At 48.9% G+C, this 22,372-nt stretch overlaps 1 protein-coding gene and 1 long non-coding RNA gene across 2 annotated transcripts in view; one reads left to right on the top strand and one right to left on the bottom strand.

The window, feature by feature from the left end:
• Positions 1-2,492: 2,492 nt before the first annotated feature.
• On the bottom strand, positions 2,493-11,557 carry LOC119087016. The gene is made up of 3 exons (XR_005090435.1): positions 11,345-11,557; positions 9,379-9,454; positions 2,493-2,655 (listed from the first exon to the last, which is right to left on the bottom strand). It is a non-coding gene; the product is annotated as an uncharacterized LOC119087016 (long non-coding RNA).
• A 698-nt stretch (positions 11,558-12,255) lies between these two features.
• Abr (ABR activator of RhoGEF and GTPase) overlaps positions 12,256-22,372 on the top strand; it is a 199,107-nt gene continuing 188,990 nt past the window's right edge. The window contains exon 1 of the mRNA XM_037200611.1: positions 12,256-13,415. Within this exon, the coding sequence (XP_037056506.1) occupies positions 12,377-13,415 (1,039 nt within the window). The 5' untranslated portion in view covers positions 12,256-12,376. The remainder of the gene's footprint in view (positions 13,416-22,372) is intronic.

The following is a 22,372-nucleotide window of genomic DNA, read 5'->3' as shown; positions in this document are numbered from 1 at the left end:
TATAATGAGACCCTGTCAGAAGAAGAGGAAGAGGAGGAGGAAAGGGAAGAGGAGAAGGTAGAAGAAGAGGAAGAGAATGAGGAAGAGGAGGCAATTTGAATTTCCTCTCTGAACAGGTAAGATGAGGCTCATATGCCACTAATACATTCACATTTTCATCCTTAAAAACTATTTATTTAATGTGTGTGTGTGTGTGTGTGTGTGTGTGTGCTATTTGCATACCTGTATGCAGGTCCATGCACCTGTGCATGTACATAGAGACCAGAAGAAAGCATGGGCGCCCTCTTCCCTCATTCTCCCCTATTCTTTTGAGTCAGGGTCTCTCCCTGAACTGTTTTCTCCCTAGGCTGAAAGCCAGCAGACCCGATATCCTCTTGTGGAAACCCCATTCCTGGGGTTACAGGAATGCATGGGACATATGGCATGCTGTGTGGCTGCTGGGATCCAAATTCTGGTCATTATTGTGCAGCAAGACTGCGGAGTCATGTCTCTGGCCTCTGTTTGTTTGTTTGTTTGTTTGTTTGTTTGTTTGAGAGAGGGGCTCATGCAGCCCAGGGAAGGTTGATCTTGACTTTTGGATCCTCCTGCCTCTGCTTCTTGAAGAGCTGAGATTACAGACATGTGCCACCGTATGTGGAGACCAAGCCCAGGACTGTGTGCATGCTAAGCAAGCACCCTGCCAACCGAGCTACACCCCAGCCTGGTTTGGGGTTTGTTTTGTTTTTCACTTTGCTCTGTGAAAAAAAGCTCGCTGTGGGTAACCCATATTCTTTTCAGAACTCAAAGACCCTCACCCCACCCTGTTAGAGAGTCAGTTTTGATGACAGGAACACATAAGCTGTTTTTGATTTCTGTGTTCCTCATTGTTGACCTTTTGATCTCGACCACTTTTGACCTTTTAATCTTGACCACTTTCTTATAAAGCTGATAATATTACAATCAATCCCTGTTTTACAAATGAGGAAACAGGCACAAGTCACGAAGTGGCTTCCTTAAGGACACAATTAGTGTAAACAATGTTATCTAATCCCACGCTCTCTCTGGTTCAGAGCCATTGTACTTTTGTTTCTATGGAACACACACACACACACACACACACACACACACACACACACACACACAGTCTTAGTCTCCATCCACACACATGATCCTCACGATCTGGGCATCCAGGTTTTCTGAACAGTCTTGTCTAGCCTGGATCATGACCATGCCCTTTCATGCTGGCCCCACCATACCTATACAGCACCACTTTAAACTGTTCTTGCTACAGGTAGGAGTGGGATGGCTCTCTGGGGATGAATTCTCTGTGGCTGATGCTGGTTAGTTCTGGGGCCACAAGTCCTGATGCAGAAGTGAGTATCTGAGCAACGCTCTCACTTCTAAACAAGGAGCTCTTTTTTTAAAAGACATTTATTATTACTATTATTTTTGAGGCAGGGTCTCTCTACATAGCCCCGACTATCCTGGAACTCTCTATGTAGACCAGGCTGGGTTCCAATTCATAGAGATCAACCTCTCTCTGCCTGCCTCTTAAGTCCTGAGATTAAAGGCATGTGCCACCATACCCAGCTAAAAATAAATCTTAAAAAAATAATTTCCTTCCTTTTTTTCCCCCCAAGACAGGGTTTCTCTGTGTATCCCTGGCTATCCTGTAACTCACTCTGTAGACCAGGCTGGCCTCAAACTCAGAGATCTGCCTGCCTCTGCCTCCCATGTGCTGGGCTGGGATTAAAGGCGTGCGCCACCACCACCCAGCTAGCTCCCTCTCTCTTTTTTTTAAAAGATAAGATCTTGTTATATAGCCAGTCTGACCTCAAACTCAAGCTTCCCAAGCAGCTGGAATGGTATGGACACACACCATTATAGGTGACACAACACGTTACTCTTAAAATATGGGTGCCACCTGAAGTACCTTATGTACACAAGGCAGAGGGAGGCAGGTCTCTGTGAGTTGGAGGACAGCCTTGTCTACATAGAGAGCTCAGGCTAGCCAGAGCTACACAATGAGACCCAGTTTCACATTTAAAAATTTGATTTATAGAAACAAATTGATTCATTTGTTTTTATTTTATGTGTATGAGTGTTTTGCTTGTGTGAGCCCAGCGCCTGCAGAGGCCGGGAGAAGGTGTCTGATGCCCTGGAACTGGAGTTACAGGTGGTTGTGATCCACCATGTGGGGCCTGGGAACTGAACCCAGGTCCTCTGAAAAGATCAGCAAGTGATCTTAACCACTGAGCCATCTCTCCAGCAATGTATTTATTTGAAGGTGCACTCGGCACACAAGCATTCACATAGGCAGACAGCAAATGTCTTCATGTTTTGTACACGATGACTTAGCAAGATGCTCAGAAAACAAAAGAATAGCGCGGATAGCCAGTAAATACATGTATAGGTGATCCACGGGCTGGAAAACACACTACAGAGATGCCTGAAGTCTGGCAGGTGCTGAGAATATCAACACTGGGTGGGGGAAGAGGCTTAACCCGGGGACTTTCCTGTAACGCAGACATACCTTCCAGACTCTAATCACCAAGGAAATCCTGAATCCAGCTTCACGGAGCCTGGCTTCCCCCCGGCACTCGGCAGACTCCAGAGCGTTCTCACGTCAGCAGCACACAGATGAAGCTTGGAATGACAGACAGCGTCAGCGCAGTCCTGGGCCGGGGTGACATATAGATAATGACAAATTTCGGGTGACTGCTGTGTGAGTGACTGAGTTGGCATGCCTGAGAACAAGAGCTCCCCTTTGAGCAGAGAAAAGTGAGATCTTTGAGATTAAGTCAAAATTCTGTCATCTTGAATACTAATTGGAAAATTCACCATGGACTCATAGAATATACAAAATACGCATTTTCTAGTTTTGTCTACTGAACCAACCCAGCAAGTATAAACGCTTCTAATCTCCTGGTTGGGGTCTCTAAAATCTGTGTCTCATCGAAAAATACCAGGGCTCTTTTGAGAAAGGGGGATGTTTGGTCTGGGACAGAAAACATACGAGATAAGCTAAGAACATCTCGCTAAACCAGAAAGCCAGCGACAAAGCTCCTGGAGATAACAGGTGACACAAAGGGCCTCGAAAGCCAACTCAGAAAGCCCTCACCAGGCAAAGATGGGACAAAACAAATTTACATCCCCCACAGAGCACATAAGTATATTTAAGTGCCAGAGTTATTGTTATATTAAAAATAATTCAGAACAAAGGAAAATCTCACTGGTTGTCTTTCAGGAATCCTAATGAAGCAACTCATTGTCTTAAAATGTATTTATTTAATTAATTTATTTATTTTGGGTTTTTTTTTTTTTTTTTTTTTTTTGAGACAGAGTTTCTCTGTGTAACAGTCCTGGATGTCCCAGAACTCACTCTGTAGACCAGGCTGGCCTCAAACTCATAGAGATTCGCTTGCCTCTGCCTCCCGAGTGCTGGGACTAAAGGTGTGCATCACCACTGTGGCTTAGTTTTATTTTTTAAAGGTTCATTTATTTTATATGTATAAGGAGGGGTTGGGAGGTAAAGACAAGAACATCCCTGGAGCTCACTGGCTAGACAATCTAGCAAAAGTAATACATGTTCTTAACCATTTAGCCATCTCTCCAGCCCTGGAACTCATTATGTGGACCAAGAAGACTGGTTTTTGAACCTACAGTAATCCTCCTTCCTCTGCCCTCGACTGATGGGGATTCCAGGTGTATGCCACTGTGCCCAGCTCTCTCCATCTACTTTTTTTTTTTTTTTGAAACAACATCTTATGTAGCTCAGCTTCAACTTCTGATCTTCCTGCCTCCACTCTGAGCTAGGATTACAGACATGTGCTATCATGCTTAGTTTATGAGTGCCGAGGACTGAACCCAGGACCTTGTGCATGCTAGGCAAGGGCTCTATCAAGCTACATGCCTTCCTATTTATGTGTGTGAAATTTCCTGCAACAAAAATTATCTTTAGTTAAAAGTATCCAATATTGGCAAAGATTTAGAGAATTGGTCTCTCTCATAACTCTGTATTTGTGAGTATGTTGCTGGGCAATTGCTGTACCACTGAACTACAGGACTAAATCCTCACTCACTTTTTAGGTTGAGACAGGGTCTTGTTACCCTCCTGGCAGGATGCTGGGTTATTGATGTAACCAACCTTCTTATTAAATAAGAAACACAGAAACAATGGAAAAGAGAAAGCCGAGAGGTCAGAGCTCAGAGCCAAAATCTCACCCTTCCGCCTGCGGTGTCCCAGCCTCCTGAATGAGAGCCCTATTTCCTGTCCTGTTCGTCTATTTAAAGAGACAGAACAAGCCACAGCTATCTCACCTCACCAGTTCCTCAGCTGGTCCTGTTTCCTCAGACTGGAAGCTTCTGTGTCCTCATCCCAATAGCTCTCAGCTGAACTGTGTTGCTCCAAAGCCTGAAAGCTTAACCAGCCAAATGCTTCTAGTTTCTGGGTCTCATGCCCTATATATCTTTTTGCTTTATATCACCACTCCCTGGGATTAAAGGCTGGCTTTCTGGGATTAAAGGCGTGTGCCACCACCGACACACTCTTGCTATGGCTCTAATAGCTCTGACCCCCGGGCAACTTTATTTATTAACATACAATCAAAATCACATTTCAGTGTAATTAGATTACCACCACACTGGGTATATACTCTTAAATGATAAGCCACCTCTCTAGCTCCAGGAGATGGGCTATATTAAAGACACTTGCACTATCAGACTACTGAAACAGTGGACCCCAGAGAGTTACATTTCCCCAGGAAGCCCATGCTGGAAGAAGAGAAAGGCTGAATTCCTTCTGCCCACCAGAAGAAGAACTTATCTCCCAGAAAGGGATTTTACTCAGTTCTGATGGCCAGTCTGACCACCTTGCAGGGCACTCTGGAACCAAGACAATAATGGGTCAGTGCTGGGCAGGACCACCCTTCACCAGGACTGCTTAATTTTGCATGCCTCTTGTCCTTTCTTTAAGTCTAAATCTTTTGCCAATGCCCTAAAGTGACCTGGAGGGTCACTGGATCCCTTGTTCCTCATCTCTATGTGGTCACATTGAATAGATCTCCTTTCCCTGATGTTCACTAGTACTGTCTCTTTAATTGGCATACTGGGGCCAGGCGGCTGAGCCTAGCCAATTAGAGCTGTCCAGGCTTTGACCCTAAAAACTCTGGTGTACTGGGTGGTTTTGTGTGTCAACTTGACATAAGCTAGAGTCATCAGAGAGGAAGGCGCCTCAGTTGAGGAAATGGCTCCATGAGATCCATCTGTAAGGCATTTTCTCAATTAGTGATCAATGGGGGAGGGCCCAGCCCATTGTGGATGATACCACCCTTGGACTGGCGGTCCTGGGATCTAAAAGAAAGCAGGTTGAGCAAGCCAAGGGAAGCAAGCCAATAAGCAGCTCCCTGCCACGGCCTTTGCATTAGCTCCTGCCTCCAGGATCCTTCCCTGCTTGAGTTCCTGTCCTGACTTCCTTCAGTGATGAACAGCAATAAGAAATGTAAGCCAAATAAACCCTTTCCTCCCCAACTTGCTTTTGGGTCACAGTGTTTCATCACAGCAATAAAAACCCTGACTAAGACATCTAGTAACTGGCTTCCTAAGATGTCCTGGCAGATCTTGAACTCCTCTGTAGCCCAAGTAGAGTTTAAACATGGGCTCTTCCTGCCTCAGGCTCCAGAGTAGCTGAGACCATAAGCCAACTTCCTCATACACTGTTGATGAGAATACAGACTGGTCTAATTTTGGGAGGCAATTTAGCAGTGTCTGTCCAGATGTCACCGTACATATTCTATGACACAGGAAGTCCTCTCTGGGGCATGTAACCTAAAGTCATACAGTGACCCTCCTGACAATGTTCTTTTTGTAATAGGGAAACCACCACCAACTCAAATGTCTATCAACCGGGGAGATTTAGTCAACCACTGTGAGGACTAGCAGGGATAGGCAAATACCGGTGGTAGCCGTCAATAGGAAATAGTCCATAAAGCAAGGTCCATCTATACCACAGAATTCCCGGAGGCTACAAGAGGACTATCCCCACCTATGACATCATGAAAAATAAATATTTGCCATCCTTAGCTGTGACATAGGAGCCCTAGAATTTTTGGAATTCACTGAACATTGTATGTTAATGAGGTGACTCATGGGGCTGGTTAGCTTCTGGATCAGGTCTGATGGCCAGAAAAACCAAGCAGGAGATTAGGGTATTAGAAATCTCAGGACTCTCAACCCCCAATCAACCATGAAATTTTCATGAAAATCCCCAAAGAAGTTCAGAGAAAGTCTGGGTTCTTGAACACATGTGGGAGGGAGACACATCCAGACAGGATGGAAGCTATGGTGTCCTACAGATGTTTCCTAGGGTCCTCTTCTAGTGTTTGTGTTCTTCAAAATGCACTGTAATTGAGACTAGCCTGTTGTCTGTAAGCCATTCTAGTGGATTATCAAGCCAGAAGAGGAGGGCTGTGGGAACTCTTATTTGTAGCCTGCTGGGCAGAAGGTGTGTGTGTGGGGGGGGAGGTGAGTGATGCAGATACACCATTTACAGCTGGCTCCTGAATAGTATCAGGGCGAAGATCAAGGCTGGGGTTATCTGTCAGCCCAGGCTGAGGTGGGAAGATTGAGTTTCAGGCTACCCTGAAGGAGAAGGAGGGGGAGGAGGAAGGAAGGGAGGGAGGGAAGGAGAAAGGCGTGGGGGAAAGAGGAAGGAAGGGAGCCGAGAGACCGGAGAGGCAGAGATCTAGAAGAACCACAGAATTAATACAATGTGCTGTTGGAACCAAGGGAAGTCCCTCTGTAGAGGGCCGTGCCTGACTGTTCCTGGGGAAGGACAGGTTCTAGAAAGTCATGGGGTGGCAGGGTGTCTTAGTTGCTGTTTTCCTGCTGGGAAGAGACACCATGACCAAGGGAGCTCTTAGAAAAGGAAGCATTTAATTAGGGGCTGGCTTACAGTTTCAGAGGGTCAGTCCATTATCATCATGGAGAGGAGCACAGCGGCAGGAATGGGGCGGAGAAGTAGACGAGAGTTTTACATTCTGATTTGCAGGCAGCAGGCAGAGAGAGAGAGAGAGAGAGAGAGAGAGAGAGAGACAGACAGACAGACAGACAGACAGACAGAGTGGGCCTGGCTTCTGAAATCTCAAAGCCCACCCCTATCAACATGCCTCCTCCAACAAGATGGTACCTACTCCAACAAGGCCACACCTCCTAATCCTCTTCAAACAGTTCCACTCCCTGTGACTAGGCACGGGACACCAGGGAGGAGCTGGGGAAGGACAGTGATGTGCATTATTGTGGATATAGGAGAGAGAGCATGGGGACTTTGGAGGGTGTCTTAGTGAGGAGAGTAAAGCAGACCTGGGACTTAGAGTAAGGAAGAGAGAACAGAGGGGAAGCCAAGAGAGAGCTCCTTATTGGATGGTTCTCACTGCTGTGAGCAATAGGGCTCAGTTCTGTTAGCGACTTCTTTATTTTGTTTATTTTTTGGGACAGGGTCTCACTCAGTAGCTGGCCTGGACCTTACAATGTAGACCAGGATGGGCTCAAATTCACAGATCCCCTGGAGTGTTGGGATTAAAGCATGTGCCATACCTGGTTGTCAGAGACTTGTGTGTGTGTGTGTGTGTGTGTGTGTGTGTGTGTGTGTGTGGTTTTTTGAGACAGGTTTTCTCTGTGTAGTTTTGGTGCCTGTCCTGGATCTTGTTCTGTAGACCGGGATGGTCTTGAACTCACAGAAATTCACCTGTCTCTGCCTCCGGAGGACTGGGATTAAAGGTGTGCGCCGCCGCCGCCGCCGCCGCCGCCGCCGCCGCCGCCACCACCACCGACTGGCTGTTAGAGACTTCTAAACAAACATCTTAATGTATGCCTCAGAAAGGCCCTCAAAGATAGGAGCCTAGCAGTGTGATGGTGCAAGTCTGTAATCCCAGCACTTGGGAGGTAGAAGCAGGAGGATCAGGAGCTCAAGGCCCTGATTGGTTACCTATAAAGTTCAAGGCCTGCCTGGAAAAAAGAAAGAGGGAGCAGGGAGGGGAGAGAGGAGCTGGGAGCACTTACTAACCAATGTCTATTTCATGAGAACTTCCCCATGGAAGTTTCTAGCTGGACCACTCTTGATAACTTTATGATTTCAAGAAGAAAAAATAGGTAAGAGGTAGAAAGGGGGCACAGGCAGGGTGTTGGCACACGTCTTTAACCCCAGCACTGAGTTTGGGAAATGTTTTTGTTTTTTATCAAAAGTAGCTGGCCCAGTAAGGGCAATACTGCAGGAATCTCCCCAACCTAGTAAAACTCATAGGTAAACGTTGTAATTTCCCACGCCTGGTAAAACTTCTGTCTAGACAACACCCCTCTACTTCTCTCTACTGCCCCCTACTTCCCGAAACTTGATGTCTTGGAGCTGTGACCCCTCCCCCTCCTTTCACTTGCTTTTCATCCATTCTTTCACAACAAACTAGCCAGTCTCGAAAGACCATGAGGTCTGTCTCCAGATAATGGGCAAAAGACACAGTCACCACCCATGTTAGCATAGAACCCAAGTGAACGTCCTGCCCCCCAGTCTGCCTGCTAGCCAGTTTATGTTCTGGTGAACAGTTTTTGCACAAGGAAATGGTCTCACCTAGCTGCTTTCATTTTATTCACATGGTCCTTTGTATAGTACTGAGATTATCCATTGTTTGTTTCAAACATCAGGGGGCAGAGGCAGGCGGATCTCTGTGAGTTCAAAGCCAGTCTGGTCTACATAGTGGGTTCCAGACAGGCCAGGGCTACATAATGGGATCTACTCTCAAACAAAATAAAGAGTGTGGTGGGGTTTACATTTGGGGTGAGTTTACCAGCAGTCCATGGAGGCTGTCCACCACAGCTGCAGCAAAGACCCTCAGATAGACCAAGGGTAGGTGACATGGGACTTAAATCATCTGCTATGGAGAGACATTCAGGTTGAAGGTTGAATGGGTGCAGCAAGCAGAAAGAATTCAGGAAATGACGTGGGAAAACCGGCTGGCCTTAGAGCAGACACGGGGAAGAATCTGATATGCCAGGTTATAAAGTTTAGCCCTCATTTGCCTGGCCCTGGCACCTCCCAGGTGCTCAGCGCGTCTTCACTGGAAGAACTAATAGAAATGACAAATGCATCTGGACCACAGTGCTGCAAAGCCACCTGGCTTCAGATCCTGGCAGACCAGCTATATGACCTCTAACCTCTGTGACCTTTCATCTCTCTCTCTCTCTCTCTCTGAGGCAGCAACAATAGCTCTTTCTTTATAGGGTTGTTGTGAGGAATTAGACAAGATCAAAGCTGTGCGTCCACTAGAATTGTGGACTTCATAAACGTTAGCCACACTACTCCTAGCCTCATGATAACCAGAAGCCAGGTAACAAAGCTGAACCACTCACCAACGAGAGACAATGAAGGCCGCTCCTGGGATCTGTTTGTGGAAGGCGTATGCTGCAGTTCCCAGCCCAATAGGTCCTAGTGGGAAGAATTAGAGGTTTTGGTAACAACTTCCTTGAGCCAAAAGGAAATCCTAGTGCAGCTTTAATTAAAGGACAGAGTTGAAAGTATCCTCCCTGGGAATTGAGGCCTTCAGAAATTGATGCTTATAGTAACTTACAGCTTTTCCTCTTTCCTTGTCCGTTTCAGTATACTCACTGCAAGACCTTTAGATCAATATGCTACTGACTGGGGTCATCCATCACTACTGGAGTCGTCACAGAGGCCTTGATGCCTATAGATTCTGACTGGAATGTCCCTGAACTGGCTGCAGGGATGGGCGTGTCTCAACCTTCCCAGTAGACAAAAGAGGTTGTGGTGGCCTCCGAGACTTCAGGATATAGAGCAAAGGTGAGAGAATGCAGCAGAGTGAACAACTAGGCGAAAGATTTCAAAATCATCCCAACCGGGGACTATGAATTTAGTGTATTTTAAAAGACATTCAGCCCTCCACAACAGTCTGAAACGAAGACAAATGCTACGACAATCCATGCTAGTGTCATGCCAAATCAGAAAAACAAACAAAACAAACAAACAAACAAAAAACAGAGAAGGAAGAGGGGACAGTAGTGAAGTCAGTAAACACAGACTTTGACAAGAAAGAAAATTCCAGAGTGGTAAGCCTCTGAGGGAAGCACATTTGGCCCAGTCCTGAAGGCTGCAGCAAATAAGCTGAGCAGAAACAGAAAGGTGTGTGTGTGTGTGTGTGTGTGTGTGTGTGTGTGTGTGTGTCTGGGTGGGTTTCAAGAAGAAAAACCACACATAAAATAACTTTAAGGGGTGGGATGGAGACTGGAGAAATGGCTCAATAATAAGGAGCCCGCCCCCTGAGCTTTTCTGGTTGGACTCTAACTCACAAAAATCCACCTGCCTCTGCTTCCTGAGTACTAGGATTAGAAGCGTGTGCCACCATGCCCAGCCAAAAATAAAGATTTTTTTTTTTTTTCTTAAGGAAACTTTGGGAAGAGCACTGAGTTGCAGTACAGGAGGAAGGCGGAGACCAAACCTGGCGGGGCCCCTGAGCCATGCCAGGAGCCTGGACTCCACCCTGTGGGTGACAGGGAACCAACCACTGAAGGAGTTGGAACCAAAGCATTGACACGATCTCCTTTGTGGTTAGGAAACATCTAGCCAGCCGGGAGATGGTTCCGTTGATAAAGTATTTGCCTCCAAAGCACGAGGAGACCTTGAGTTCAGACCCCAGCACTCATTTAAAACCTGGTGTAACCAACTGAGAGCGCAAAATAGGCAGATCCTGGGTGTGGTGGTGGTTGGTGGGACTTCCTGGCTAGCGTGTGGAGAAGACAGAAACTGTCTCAAAGAGCATGGTGGGGTGAAAGTGATAAAGAAAGACACTGGACCTCCAACCTTTACAAGAGTAGGCACTGATCAGTATATATAGGCACACACCATGCATGTGCATGCACATGCACATATGTGTACACACACATACCCACCTGACAAAGGATATATCTCAGAACCTGGAAATATGAATTGGATTGAAAAGAGGGAGCTGGCTGGCCTTTGCCTGTGGTTCAGATGAAAGCCGAGTGGCAGGAGTCTGGAAAGAAGTCGTGTTCTTCCCCCTTCTCCCCCCCCCCCATGCATTTGTTTAGCTCCAGTTCCCAAAGTGAGAGATGAAAGGAAGGAAGCCTGCAGCTCTGGAGTCACTTTGCTTCTACATAGTATCAATTTCCTCATCCTTGAAATGAAGGAATCATGAATCTCTGATAAGGTCTCCGTTCTCCAGCAAGCAGGAGACAATGTACCAGGGCTCTCTGCAGGCTGTCAAGCTCACCAGAGGGTGCAGCTGGAGTCCCTAGGCGGCCCTCCTCGTGCCTTCCCCCAGCTCCTATTTTCGCTCCCTACCTTCAAGGGCGCTGTCTGAGGTCACAAAGAGAAGGTGGACTGGAGGGCCGTCTACAAGACCTAGGCCTCCACAACCACCGTTTGCCTCAAGCCACTCGGGAATGTCCTCAGCTTTGAGGTCACAGGACCATCACAATTTCCCCTCCGGAAAACCTCTAGGGAGCAATGAAGAGAACATTTAAAGGGACCCAAATACCAAAATGTTATCCCCAATTTTGGGTTGAGCCGCTGCATGATCTTGGACAAATTAATCCAAGGCGATGGATAAATCCCTGGCTCTGGGCAGCCCAGAGGAGCCTGCCAAATCGCTTTTCCCGCCTCTTTCTCTCCTTAGTCCAGGGTGCCTCCCTGACCCAAGGCAGGGTCTTGGAGAGCTTGCAGAGAGAGCGGGACAGGGCTGGGGGGCGAGGGGACAGGGCTGGCCGGGACCCACGGCGCTCCGCGCGCTCCCTCTCCCCAGCCACCCCGCTCCCGCCCGGCCGCGCGCTTGGGTGCAGGGAGGGGGCGCGGACGGCGCGCTGCGGCTGGAGCTGCGCAACACGGCCATCCCGGAGGCTGCGAGCCGGCCGAGCGGCGGGCAGCGCCTGCTCCTCTGAGATGGGCAGCCCAGGCCGGTCCGCCCTGCCGTAGCCCTCGCCAGGCTGCCCGCGCGGCTCCGAGGCGCGCCCGCAGGCTCTGGCCCTGCGCCACCGAGGCTCCGCCTCCGCCGCGGCTCTCCGCGTGCCCGAGCCCACCGGGGCCGAGCCGAGTGGCTTCGGACAGCGGTCTCGGCGCTTGCGGCCCCAGGCCCCCGCCCCCGCGGCCCGGGTGGCTGCTTACGTCAAGGAGGCGAAACCCAGAAGAAGAAGAAGAGGGGGAAAAAAAAGGCACGAGGGCGGAAGGGGAAAAACTTTATTTCTTTTTCTCCTCCAGGCACCGAAGCGAGGGGCAGGCGATTGCGACAGCGCGCGCTTCCGAGAGAGCTCCAGGCGCCACCTCCGCCTGCCGAGGCGCACAGGAGCCGGGCCCGGGAGGCCCGACGGCGCGGCCGGGATGTGGGACCCGCAGGAGTTCGAACGCCACTGGCAGGCCGAGTTCCCCGGGGAGGAAGCTCCGGTCATGAGGCTGGAGTCGGTGCCGGACATGGAGCGCGAGCTCGAGCGTTGCAAACTCAACCTGAAGCGGCTGCAACAGGTGTTGGCTGAGGAGAAGTTCAAAGTCTGGTACCTGCAGGCGGCCCTGGCTGGAGAGAAGATGGACTTACCGGGCGGCCGGCCGGAGGGCGGGGACGCCGGAGGCGGCGGAGACAGAGGCGGCGGCGGGGGAGCCTCCGTGGAGGAGCAGGAGCCAGCTGGGCCCTTGCTCGCGCCGCCACCGCGCAAGGAGGAGGAGGGTGCAGCGAGCCGCGAGCCCGATTCCCCAGGCCCCGCGCGCCCCGGTCCGGAGGTGGTGATGACAGCCGAGCCATCCCCCTACGTGTGCCTGGACCTTCCTGCCTGGCCCGGGGTGGTGGAGGGTGGAGGCGCCGTGCGCAGCCTGACTGCCGCCATCCACCAGCAGCTGGTGCAGCCTCGCCTGCTCTTCGGGCTCCGGGAGGACTGTGCGTCCCCCGGCCACGATGGCACCGGGTCCTCCGCACCCGGAGAGGAGCAGTCCTCCGGGACCCGTGCAGGGCGGGGCTCGGAGGAGGGCGAACCGGACGCTTCAGGTGGGGATGACGGAGGCGACGGCAGTGACCACGACTTCGAGATGGTGGATTTGAATGAGAAATTCGTCCTCGGCCATCTACTTGTGGCCCCCTACCGGTTTGGGACCCGCGACGAGGCCGAGAAGCCGGCGCGGCCGTGCAGCCCCCACCGCTGGATGCACCTGATCGCCGGAGGCTGGCGGCACCACCGGCGGAGTCGAGACCTGGAGCAGCTGGAGGCGGAGGATGAGCCCCCCAAGCGCGGGGCGCGGGAGCATCTCGCCCAATGGGGGCGCAAGAGGTTCCTGCGCGTGCCGGACCGAGACTCGCCCAGTCACAGCTCGCCCGAGAGAGGCAGTGACTGCAGCCACAACAGCTCAGACCACGAAGACGGCTTTTCCGCAGGTAGGCGTACCCCCCTCTCTAGGTACAAGAGCGTGCCAAGTGAATCTGGGGTTCGGGTGAGTTTATGAAAATGAGCATGATGGTTGTGCAGGGGGTGACGGGAAGGCGCACTTGACCAGACCTTGGTCTTCAGTCCTCAGAGAGTCCTTTGCACCACCCCGATGGTACTCTCTGCGGAAACTCCAGAGGTCCCCCACTTACCCGAGATTCCTTGGTGTGGAAGTCTGAATCTTTCCCTAAGTGCTCTGAAGTTGGCTTGTATTGTCTCCAGCCTGCGTCTCATGCTGGGGGCCTAGTTCGCTCCAGAGGTGCCTAAGGCTCCTCTTTGTGGACCGGACTGTTCTTTCCAGGAAAGCTGCTCTGGGTCAGCTGGCTTCCCAGGAGCCCGAGAAGAGGGAAAGGCTTGGAACCCCAGTTTCGAGCCAGCCTGGTTCCGGGAGCCTGTTTGATCCAATGCCTTCACCTGATAAGGAACTGAATCTCGGATGTGTTCAAGCAGGTGACCTGAGACCTTCGCTGGTGTCCCCTGCCCTTGGCTTCCTCCCATCTGCCCTCTTTCTTGAAACGGGGTCAGGTCTCCGCTGTTTTTTATCCTGTTGTGGTCATCACAGTGCTCAATAAATAATGCCTGAATTAATGAGGCTGCCCAGCTCTTCTTAGGTCAGGGAGAAGAACTAGGTAGGGAGAACTAGTTATCGGCCGTGGGGTGGTAGGCGACCGCCCCTTTGCTGAATCTCCAGACTGTTGGGGTCTCCTCAGGCATGCAGAAAGCATACATTGGTGTCTGGTTTGATTGAGTTGCGGTAAGGAACTTAAGATGCCTCCTTGCTCCGTGAGTGGGGTGGTGTGTGTGTGGGGGAGACATACCAGAGATTCTGGGATTGTTCCAAAATCTCCATTATTAGGTCTTCTCTGGGTGAGTTTGCATTTGAATGAAAAACTGCCCGCTCTGCTAAAAGCCCATTTGGAAGATCCATCAAGTCATCTGTTTTGATCAATTACACTTATTCATTAGCAGATATTGGCCGCTTTTCCCATAGGTAATGCTTCTGCCACCCCTGCTAGTAATCATTTTTATGTTCCTCTTTCCTTTAAAGCAAGGGTTGAAGCTTTTCCTCTGGTGCCAAGTTTCAAATGCCCTCCTCAGCTGCTTTACAGTTGGCGTCTGTCCCACCGCTCCCGAGACCCACATCCGTCACTCTGTCAGGTGTGCTCAGGGCTCTGGATTTTCCTCAGGAGTGATTATTAATTCTGCAAGCAGTCTGTTCTTTGCACCTTGATACGCAGGCTTGGAGCTAACCACACAGGTGCTCCTCAGGGTAGATCAGGGATGAAAGGATTCGCTTTCCTTTGGACTAAAGACTCCAGAGCACGTGGTCTAGCACCAGTGGCTTTGGCTAGGCATGCCAAAGCCAAATCCCTCCAGGCTGTCTTCAAGGCAAACTTGTATAGGAACACCCCTCAGTACCACCACCCCTGCACAGCTGCAGGTGGAGATCCTGCCTTCCTTCTTCGGATGTCATAGGGAAGACGTACACATGCAAGCATGTGTATGCCACACACAGTGAAACATATACATACATGTGCATAGTAACAGCACACTCCAGAAATCAATAGCAGGCATCTTTTTTCCACTGCAAAATGGTTCTCAGGCAGTGGATGCATTGTGAGGTCATCCTTGCTTGCTTTTCCTATGGTTCTCATTAAACTAGCTCCTCAGACACTATTTTGTATGTGGATCCAATATCTTTCCCTGGATTCCAGCTCAGTCCCTGGTGAAATGGGAACTGTAGGAACAGAGGAAATCTTTGTGTCTTCATTTATACGAGTGTGTCTAGCATATACTGAGTTTCCCAGAAGTGTTTGTTGAATGGGGGGGTGTTTTTACATTTATTGTATGTGTGTGGAGGGGGGCGATGCTTGTGCCCCAGTGCATGTGGGAAGGGCAGAGGATGGCTTTTGTGAGTTTTGTGATTCTGTCCTTCCATCATGTGAGTCCCAACGACAGAACTCAGGTCCTCAGACTTGCTGACAAATGCCCATATCTGCTGAGCCATCTCACTCACTGGCCCAGAGTGGTATGTTTATTTGGGTTTTGTTGTTGTTTTTGAGACAGGGTCTCACTGTGCAGCTCTGGCTGGTCTGGCACTCACTATATAAACCAGGAGAGCCTTGAACTCTCAGTGGTCCGCCTGCCTTTGCTTACTGGGCTCTGGGATTAAAGGTGTGTGCCACCATGCCTGGCCCTCAGAGTGATGGGATGTATTTTTAGTATGATAGAACAGAATTGAAAAAAAAAATGGAGTGAATTCGTGATTCATGGAGAGAATACATGCTTAGCATGCTCAAGGCCCTGGGTTCAGCCCCTAGCACCAAAAGCAAGAAGGAAGGAAGGAAGGAAGGAAGGAAGGAAGGGAGGGAGGGAGGGAGGGAGGGAGGGAGGAAACGTGAGAAAGCATTACATACGGTTAGAACCATTGCTCTAAAATTTTGTTTAGGTGACATGTAAATGGTCGGGTAATTTGTATGCCGGGGTGTTGGCACACTCTTGTAATCCCAGCACTCCAGAAGGCTGAGGCAGGAGGATCTATGGAGAGTTCCTAGCTAACCTAGGCTGCAAAGTAAGACCTGATTTAGAAAACAAGAAAGTCATGGTCTCTGAGTCATGGTGCTTGTGTGATAGAGGGAGAAATTATCTGACTGTTCTGTGGCTTATTTTCTCCATCAGTTAAATGGGCCCTCCTCATACCGTTGCTATGAGGAGTCAATGGGCTACCCTCTCTGAAGAGCTTTGAACAGGTCTGGGAATGTAATGAGCATGTGGGTATATTAACTGACTACTGCTACAAGCTGTGCTCTTCAGTTTGACTCTATGAAACTTTCTACTTCCAGAATATTCTACATCCCAGATGGCTTGGTTGCTATAGGACATCTTTGTTTTCCTAGCACAACTATGACCCTTTCTAGAAGCTTCCAGGCAACAGGGTAGGGCATTAACCTTGGCTTCTGAGCCTCTTTGGGTTGGCCCTTTGTGTTATTTCTCCCTCTCTACCAGTGGCCACACCCGTATCTGTATCCAGAGGACTTAACTGTAGGTCAGATTTTATTGGATAATATAGAAGGCTTTGCCTTAGCCACACGGTTTTAAGGAAACACCTGAGGTAGCATATAAAAAACAACTAAGGGGCGGGCTAGAGAGGTGGCTCAGAGGTTAAGAGCACTGGCTGCCCTTCCAGAGGTCCTGAGTTCAATTCCCAGCAACCACATGGTGGCTCACAACCATCTACAATGAGATCTGGTGCCCTATTCTGGCATAAAGGCATACATGCAGGCAGAACACTGTATTCATAATAAATAAATCTTAAAAAACAAACAACAACAAAAAACAAAACTAAGGGGCACTCCTTCATGGAAAAGGGACATTTTCTATTAAGTAAAGAGCAGACCCATAAACCTGTACACCTTTTGGCTTTCTCTTCACATGTGAGGATAAAATCAGAGTTTAATTAATAGGCATGCCAGTTCACTTTGGGCATCTTTCCTTGATCATCTTTATTGCCTTGACTAGTTTGAGAAAAGTCTGGGCCATGATAACATGGTTAGTACTGGGGTTTGGCATAGGGCAGAGGCACCAGTGGAGGGGGAGGGGCAGAGCAGAATCTGATGTGTTGGGCCATATGTACTGTGAAGTTAGACCTGAGTCTGCCTGGCTCCTCTCTTAATAGATGTGAGGTCCTGGGCAAGTCACTGGCCTTTGCAGTCTCAGCCTGTTTCACAGGCAGCAATGAGAAGCATAGTATTCATGGCTTACTTTTGCCAGCCCCTGTTCTGGGCACTTTATGTCTAGTAATTAATTTATGACAAACAGCCTCATGACACAGAAACTACCATTGTTTCCACTTTATGTATGAGAGTCTTGAGGCTTAGAAAGCTTAAATGATCTTCCACCAATCACTCAGCGTACAAAAGGAGTGCATAGGATTTGAACCCAGGCAGTCTGTTTCCCAAGTCCACGCTTTCAAACAAATGCTAAGCTTCTTGCTACAAATTTTAGTACCTTCCAGGATAGCTGTGAAGATTGAATTCAGGAAACTAGGAACCTTTCAAATGGGTTAATAGCACACTTGACTTATGACCATGAAGTCTATGTGTATCATTATAGCCTTCATTATCACTGAAGTCCCTACCAGACTCCAGATCATCAGAAGCTGGGTCACTTCTCAGGGCTGGCACCTACCTATGGGGCTCCTGTGAACTGGGCCTTGTAAAGTAGCAGGTCACATGCTAGATTTTAGACTTCCCCTCAGTGGCCAGCCAGTCCTGGGCACATACAGCTGAATATCCTCAAATGGAGGCTGGGGTTTCCCTCCTGTGCTAGCATGCTTCTGCACGACCCCTGCCCCGGACTCAACGGCTCTGTCCCCAGGGTTCATGAGTCCCTTCTGCAGTCTGTGGTTTCCTCTGTGTGTCTGCACTCCTTGTGGATCCAAATGCTGCCCTTCTAACAAAGCTCAGAGGTGGCTCTTCCATATCCAGCATTCTTTTGACTGTTAGAGAGACTATTTATCTGATATTCTGGCTTCAGTTCAAATATCAAAGTAAATATCATTAATATTGTAAATGGGTGGCATTTCCTTCTTGCATTAAATTTTGCTCAGTGGAGACAAGTTCTCTCCACACACCCTTCCTTTGCTTCTGAGATGGGAGATTGAACCCAGGGTCTTGTACATACTAAATAAGCCACCTGCCACAGCTATAGTCCGGCCCCCAAGTACTCTCTATTTCTCTATTTTTGTTGGCCCTTGGCTGTCCATTCATGCACCCATCCGTCTGTCCTGCTCAGCGAGCATTTATGAAGGTCCTGCTTCATGCAAGCTGTGTTCAGGACTAAAACTGCTCAGGTTGGCAGCCCACCCTCATCATTTTTGCTGTCTCTTTGCTGGGTAGAAACCTTGATTTTTGGATAAAGAAACAACTTTCTAATGGGTGACTACTGTTAAATCCTGAGCAAGGAACCAGACACAGGGGCACGTGCCTGTAATCCCAACACTTGGGGGGGGGGGCTAAAGCAGGAGGGGCGTGAGTTTGGGGTCTCCAGGCTCAGCATGTTTCATAAAAAGAAACAACATTCTAAAGAAGAAATGTGAGCTGGAGAGAGAGCGCTTACTGGGTAAGGTGCTTGCACCTGACTATGGAAGCCTGAAGATCTGCATTTGATCCTGGAACCCCATAATAACAAATGAAGTAAAATACATTTAAAAAGAGCCTAGACCAGAAGAAAATCCTGAGTTGACCTGTGTTCCTGTCTGTCTCAGACAAGTGAGAACCCTGGACCCTAAAAGCAACCTCAAGGTCATGCTCAGGATCCTGAGGAGGGTTGCAGTCAGATCTGGACCGTTCTATTGTGTCCACGGCCTTTTCCAGGAATCTAATCTACCCTAAAGCTGTAGTCTCTGAGAGGCCAGGTGACAGAACAGCCATCTCAGCCTCAGCACCACCCACCTCTGCAGATGGTAATGGTGACGTCCACCTTATAGGTGGCCAGCTAAGGCTCTAAAGGAGCCAGCCAGAGCTGTGTAGGAAGCTTATGGAGCTGGCATTGGGACACGGGTCTGTCCACAAAGGTGGCACGTGGCATTCTGCCTGCAATACCATGCTGTTTGGGGCCTGGTCTCTTCTTTCTTTTTCTTTCTCTTTTCTTTGTTTTCCAAGACAGGGTTTCTCTGTAGTCCTGGCTGTCCTGGAACTCACTCTATAGACCAGGCTGGCCTCAAACTCAGAGATCCATCTGCCTCTGGTTCCTGAGTGCTGGGATTAAAGGTGTGCACCACAGCTAACCCAACTCAGGGTCTGGTTTCTATACCTGGAGGCCTGGCTGTCGGGGTCTGCTGGCTTCTGCTGGAGACCTTTTATTTTTAATCTTCATGGAAAATGCATTTCCTGCTGAAATTCTCATGTTACCTCACTCATTAGTAATCTGACAGTGTCTGTCTCCCCGCACCCCCCACTTTCCGGCAATGACTAATGAGATTGTTGCTCTGAGAAGAATTCCTTGCATTCAGTGATGTGTCTGAATAACTTAATTCAAATTGAATTTTTAGCGGTAGCTATAATAAAATAATTCTGTTATAGTTCCTGTTGTGGAGAGATATTAAAAAACCATTTCATGCCAAGTGTGGTGGTACATGCCTGTAATCCTAGCATTTGTGAGGCTCAGTGGGAGGATCATGAGCTCCAGGCCAGCCTGTGCTGTGTCATCAACCTTACCTCCAAAACAAAACTGCCTAAGACACACGCATTGGTGGTTTGTCATGGTTCATTGGTGACCAAAGTTGACAAAGTTGAGTCACTGGCTCTCCGGGGCTTGCCTCCCTCCACTACCCACCTCCACCATCTTACCCTCATCGTTAATATGTGGGTCCTGTTAGCATGCCCTTCTATACCAGGAGGAAGTGCAACCAGCCTTGAAACTGTGGTTCCTCTGGTCTGATTTTCTTCTGGTGAATACTGTTTTGTATTTGCCTCTAGATCCTTCTGTCATACATCAGGATTGTTGTTGTTGTTGTTGTTTTGTGTGTGTGTGTGTATGTGTGTGTGTGTGTGTGTGTGTGTGTGTGAGAGAGAGAGAGAGAGAGAGAGAGAGAGAGAGAGAGAGAGAGAGAGAGAGAGTGAGTGTATGTGTGCATGCTTGGTGCTCATGGGACCAGAAGAGGGCATAGGATTCCCTGGAACTGTAGTTAAGGACTGTTGTGAACCGTCATATGGGAGTTGGGAACTGAACCCAGGTCCTGTGTAAGAACAGTAAGTGCTCTTTTCAGACCCTACTTTCCTGTCTTTTAAATAATGGTGTAAACACTTTCTCTTAAGACTGGAGGGATGGAACACACACACACACACACACACACACACACACCTTAATATCTTCACAACAACAAAACAAACAAACTCCACTTCCCTTGTCTGGAAAAAGAGGATGTGTCTGGACAGCAGACAGGGCTTCCGGGTTGTGATACTTCCCTGGGACAACTCTGACTTTCTCAAAGCGTCAGGTTCTTCGTCTATGAGATGGAGATGGCAATAATAGTATAGCCTAGACTTGTTATGATGCCTTAATGAGATGGTGTGTGGAAGTCACACAGCACAGCACTGGACACACGGTGTTTAGCAGCTCTGAGATGGTTACAGAGATTTTTGGTTGGCTGAGCTGGGTTTGTAGTTACATCTTTTCTTCTTTCTCTCTCTCTCTAACCCATTGTCTCTCCTTCCTTCCCTCCCTGCCTCCCTCCCTCCCTCCTTCTCTTCCTTCCATGTTGGGCATGGAAGCCAGGGCCTGGTGCATGCTGGGCAAACACTCTGTCCCTGAGCTACACGCCCATATTTGCATCTCTTCACAGAAAGAAGCTCTCATGTCTCTGCGTTTGTTTGTTTTTACTTTGTCTGTAATTGTGTCGTTCTTTCAGAGGAGACCAGCTATCTTGGTTGTTTGTGGTCTCTGGTCCCTCTCTATTCCCAAACATCTGCAAAGCCACCACCTGGGATGTCTGTGGCTCCTGCTCTCTTCTGTCTGCTGCAGCTAACATTCTTGCTGCTGCTGCTGCTGCTGCTGCTGCTGCAGCTAACATTCTTGCTGCTGCTGCTGCTTATTCATGTGTTCTTTCTGGCATTTGAGATGCATGCCGACTATTCCCCAAATCAATCCTTTGAGGCCTGCCTCCTCCATAGAACCTGTATTGATTAAGCTACAAGTTTGCTAAATAGGATAAAATCTGAAATTGGTACTTCAGCAAGATGAGAGTTCATGTGAAAGAACTCCATAAGTAAGCCCTGTAGAGATGGTATGACTGCTAATTATCAGGGAGTCAGGCTTTTTTGATCTTTTTGTATCATGGTTCAGCATGGCTCCTGGAGATCCACATTGTGCTTCCGGCAAGAATTTCCAGAACAGGAAAAAGAGTGAGTGGCAGTTGTTGGGTCTACTATTTGAGGCACTTGCCTAGAACCTCTCTAGACAGTTTCTGATTTAAAAATCACATCAGCCACCTCTAGCTCCCAGGGAGGCTGGGAAATGGAGTACTTTATATGGGCATACAGCCCTCTCAAATCAAATGGAGTCTCTGTTACCAGGAAAAATGGAAGAATAGATAGTGAGTGGCAGCTAGCGGCCTCTGGCACAAGTCTGTCCAACGACTCCATCCCGCCTGTAGTTCTTAGAGTGATCCCACACTGCACAATTGTGTTTATTATTATGCCGTCTATTAATTCATTGACCCCGTGGACAAATGACAACAGAACCTCCTCTCTCTGCAAGGCATGGTGCCTGTGATACTCTGAAGCATCGCTCTCAAGCCAAGGGGTTGGCTGGCTCCTTGAGGGCAGGGACCAGGGTCCCTTCCTCTCAGCAGTATCTTTCCCAAGGCTGAGCATATGGCAGGCACCAGAAAAGCACCTGGTGGATTTTTATAGTGGTCACAAGTGAGAAGCTCAGGGTAAAACAAAACAAAACAAAACAATAAAAACTTCCCCGACTTATTTCTATGCTAGAAAAGTGTGGTGTTTTGGGTCCCGTCTGGTTTTGAGGGTGGACCGTGAACCATCTCCAAGCATCAGAGCTGTGTTGCAGCCCGGTTGTCTATTTTGGACACTGAACTCTGTTTGCATACCAAACACGAGTTCTGAGTAGAAGTCTCAGTGCCCACCTGCTTCCCCCCCCCCACTGCTTCTCCCGTAGCTGTTTCTGTCACGGGACTCTCCCTTGTCATTTCTGCACCACGTAGCTGCAGAGAAAGCCTTCAGTGTCTCCGTGAGAGTCTGCTTCCTTCGTTCCTTCGTTCCTTCGTTCGTTCCCCATCCTGTCTTCCTGTTTGATTCCTGCTCTCATCTGCCTGCGACTAGACTGTCTGGAGGAAGGTTGCCTGGAGCTCGAAGCACGTCTTGTGATTGCTGAGCAAAAGATAGCT

This window comes from Peromyscus leucopus, chromosome 8b (assembly GCF_004664715.2).
Source record: "Peromyscus leucopus breed LL Stock chromosome 8b, UCI_PerLeu_2.1, whole genome shotgun sequence".
Classification (NCBI taxonomy): Eukaryota; Metazoa; Chordata; class Mammalia; order Rodentia; family Cricetidae; genus Peromyscus; species Peromyscus leucopus.
Note: the sequence above shows the minus strand (reverse complement) of the source record. Positions and strands in the feature narration are given on the sequence as shown.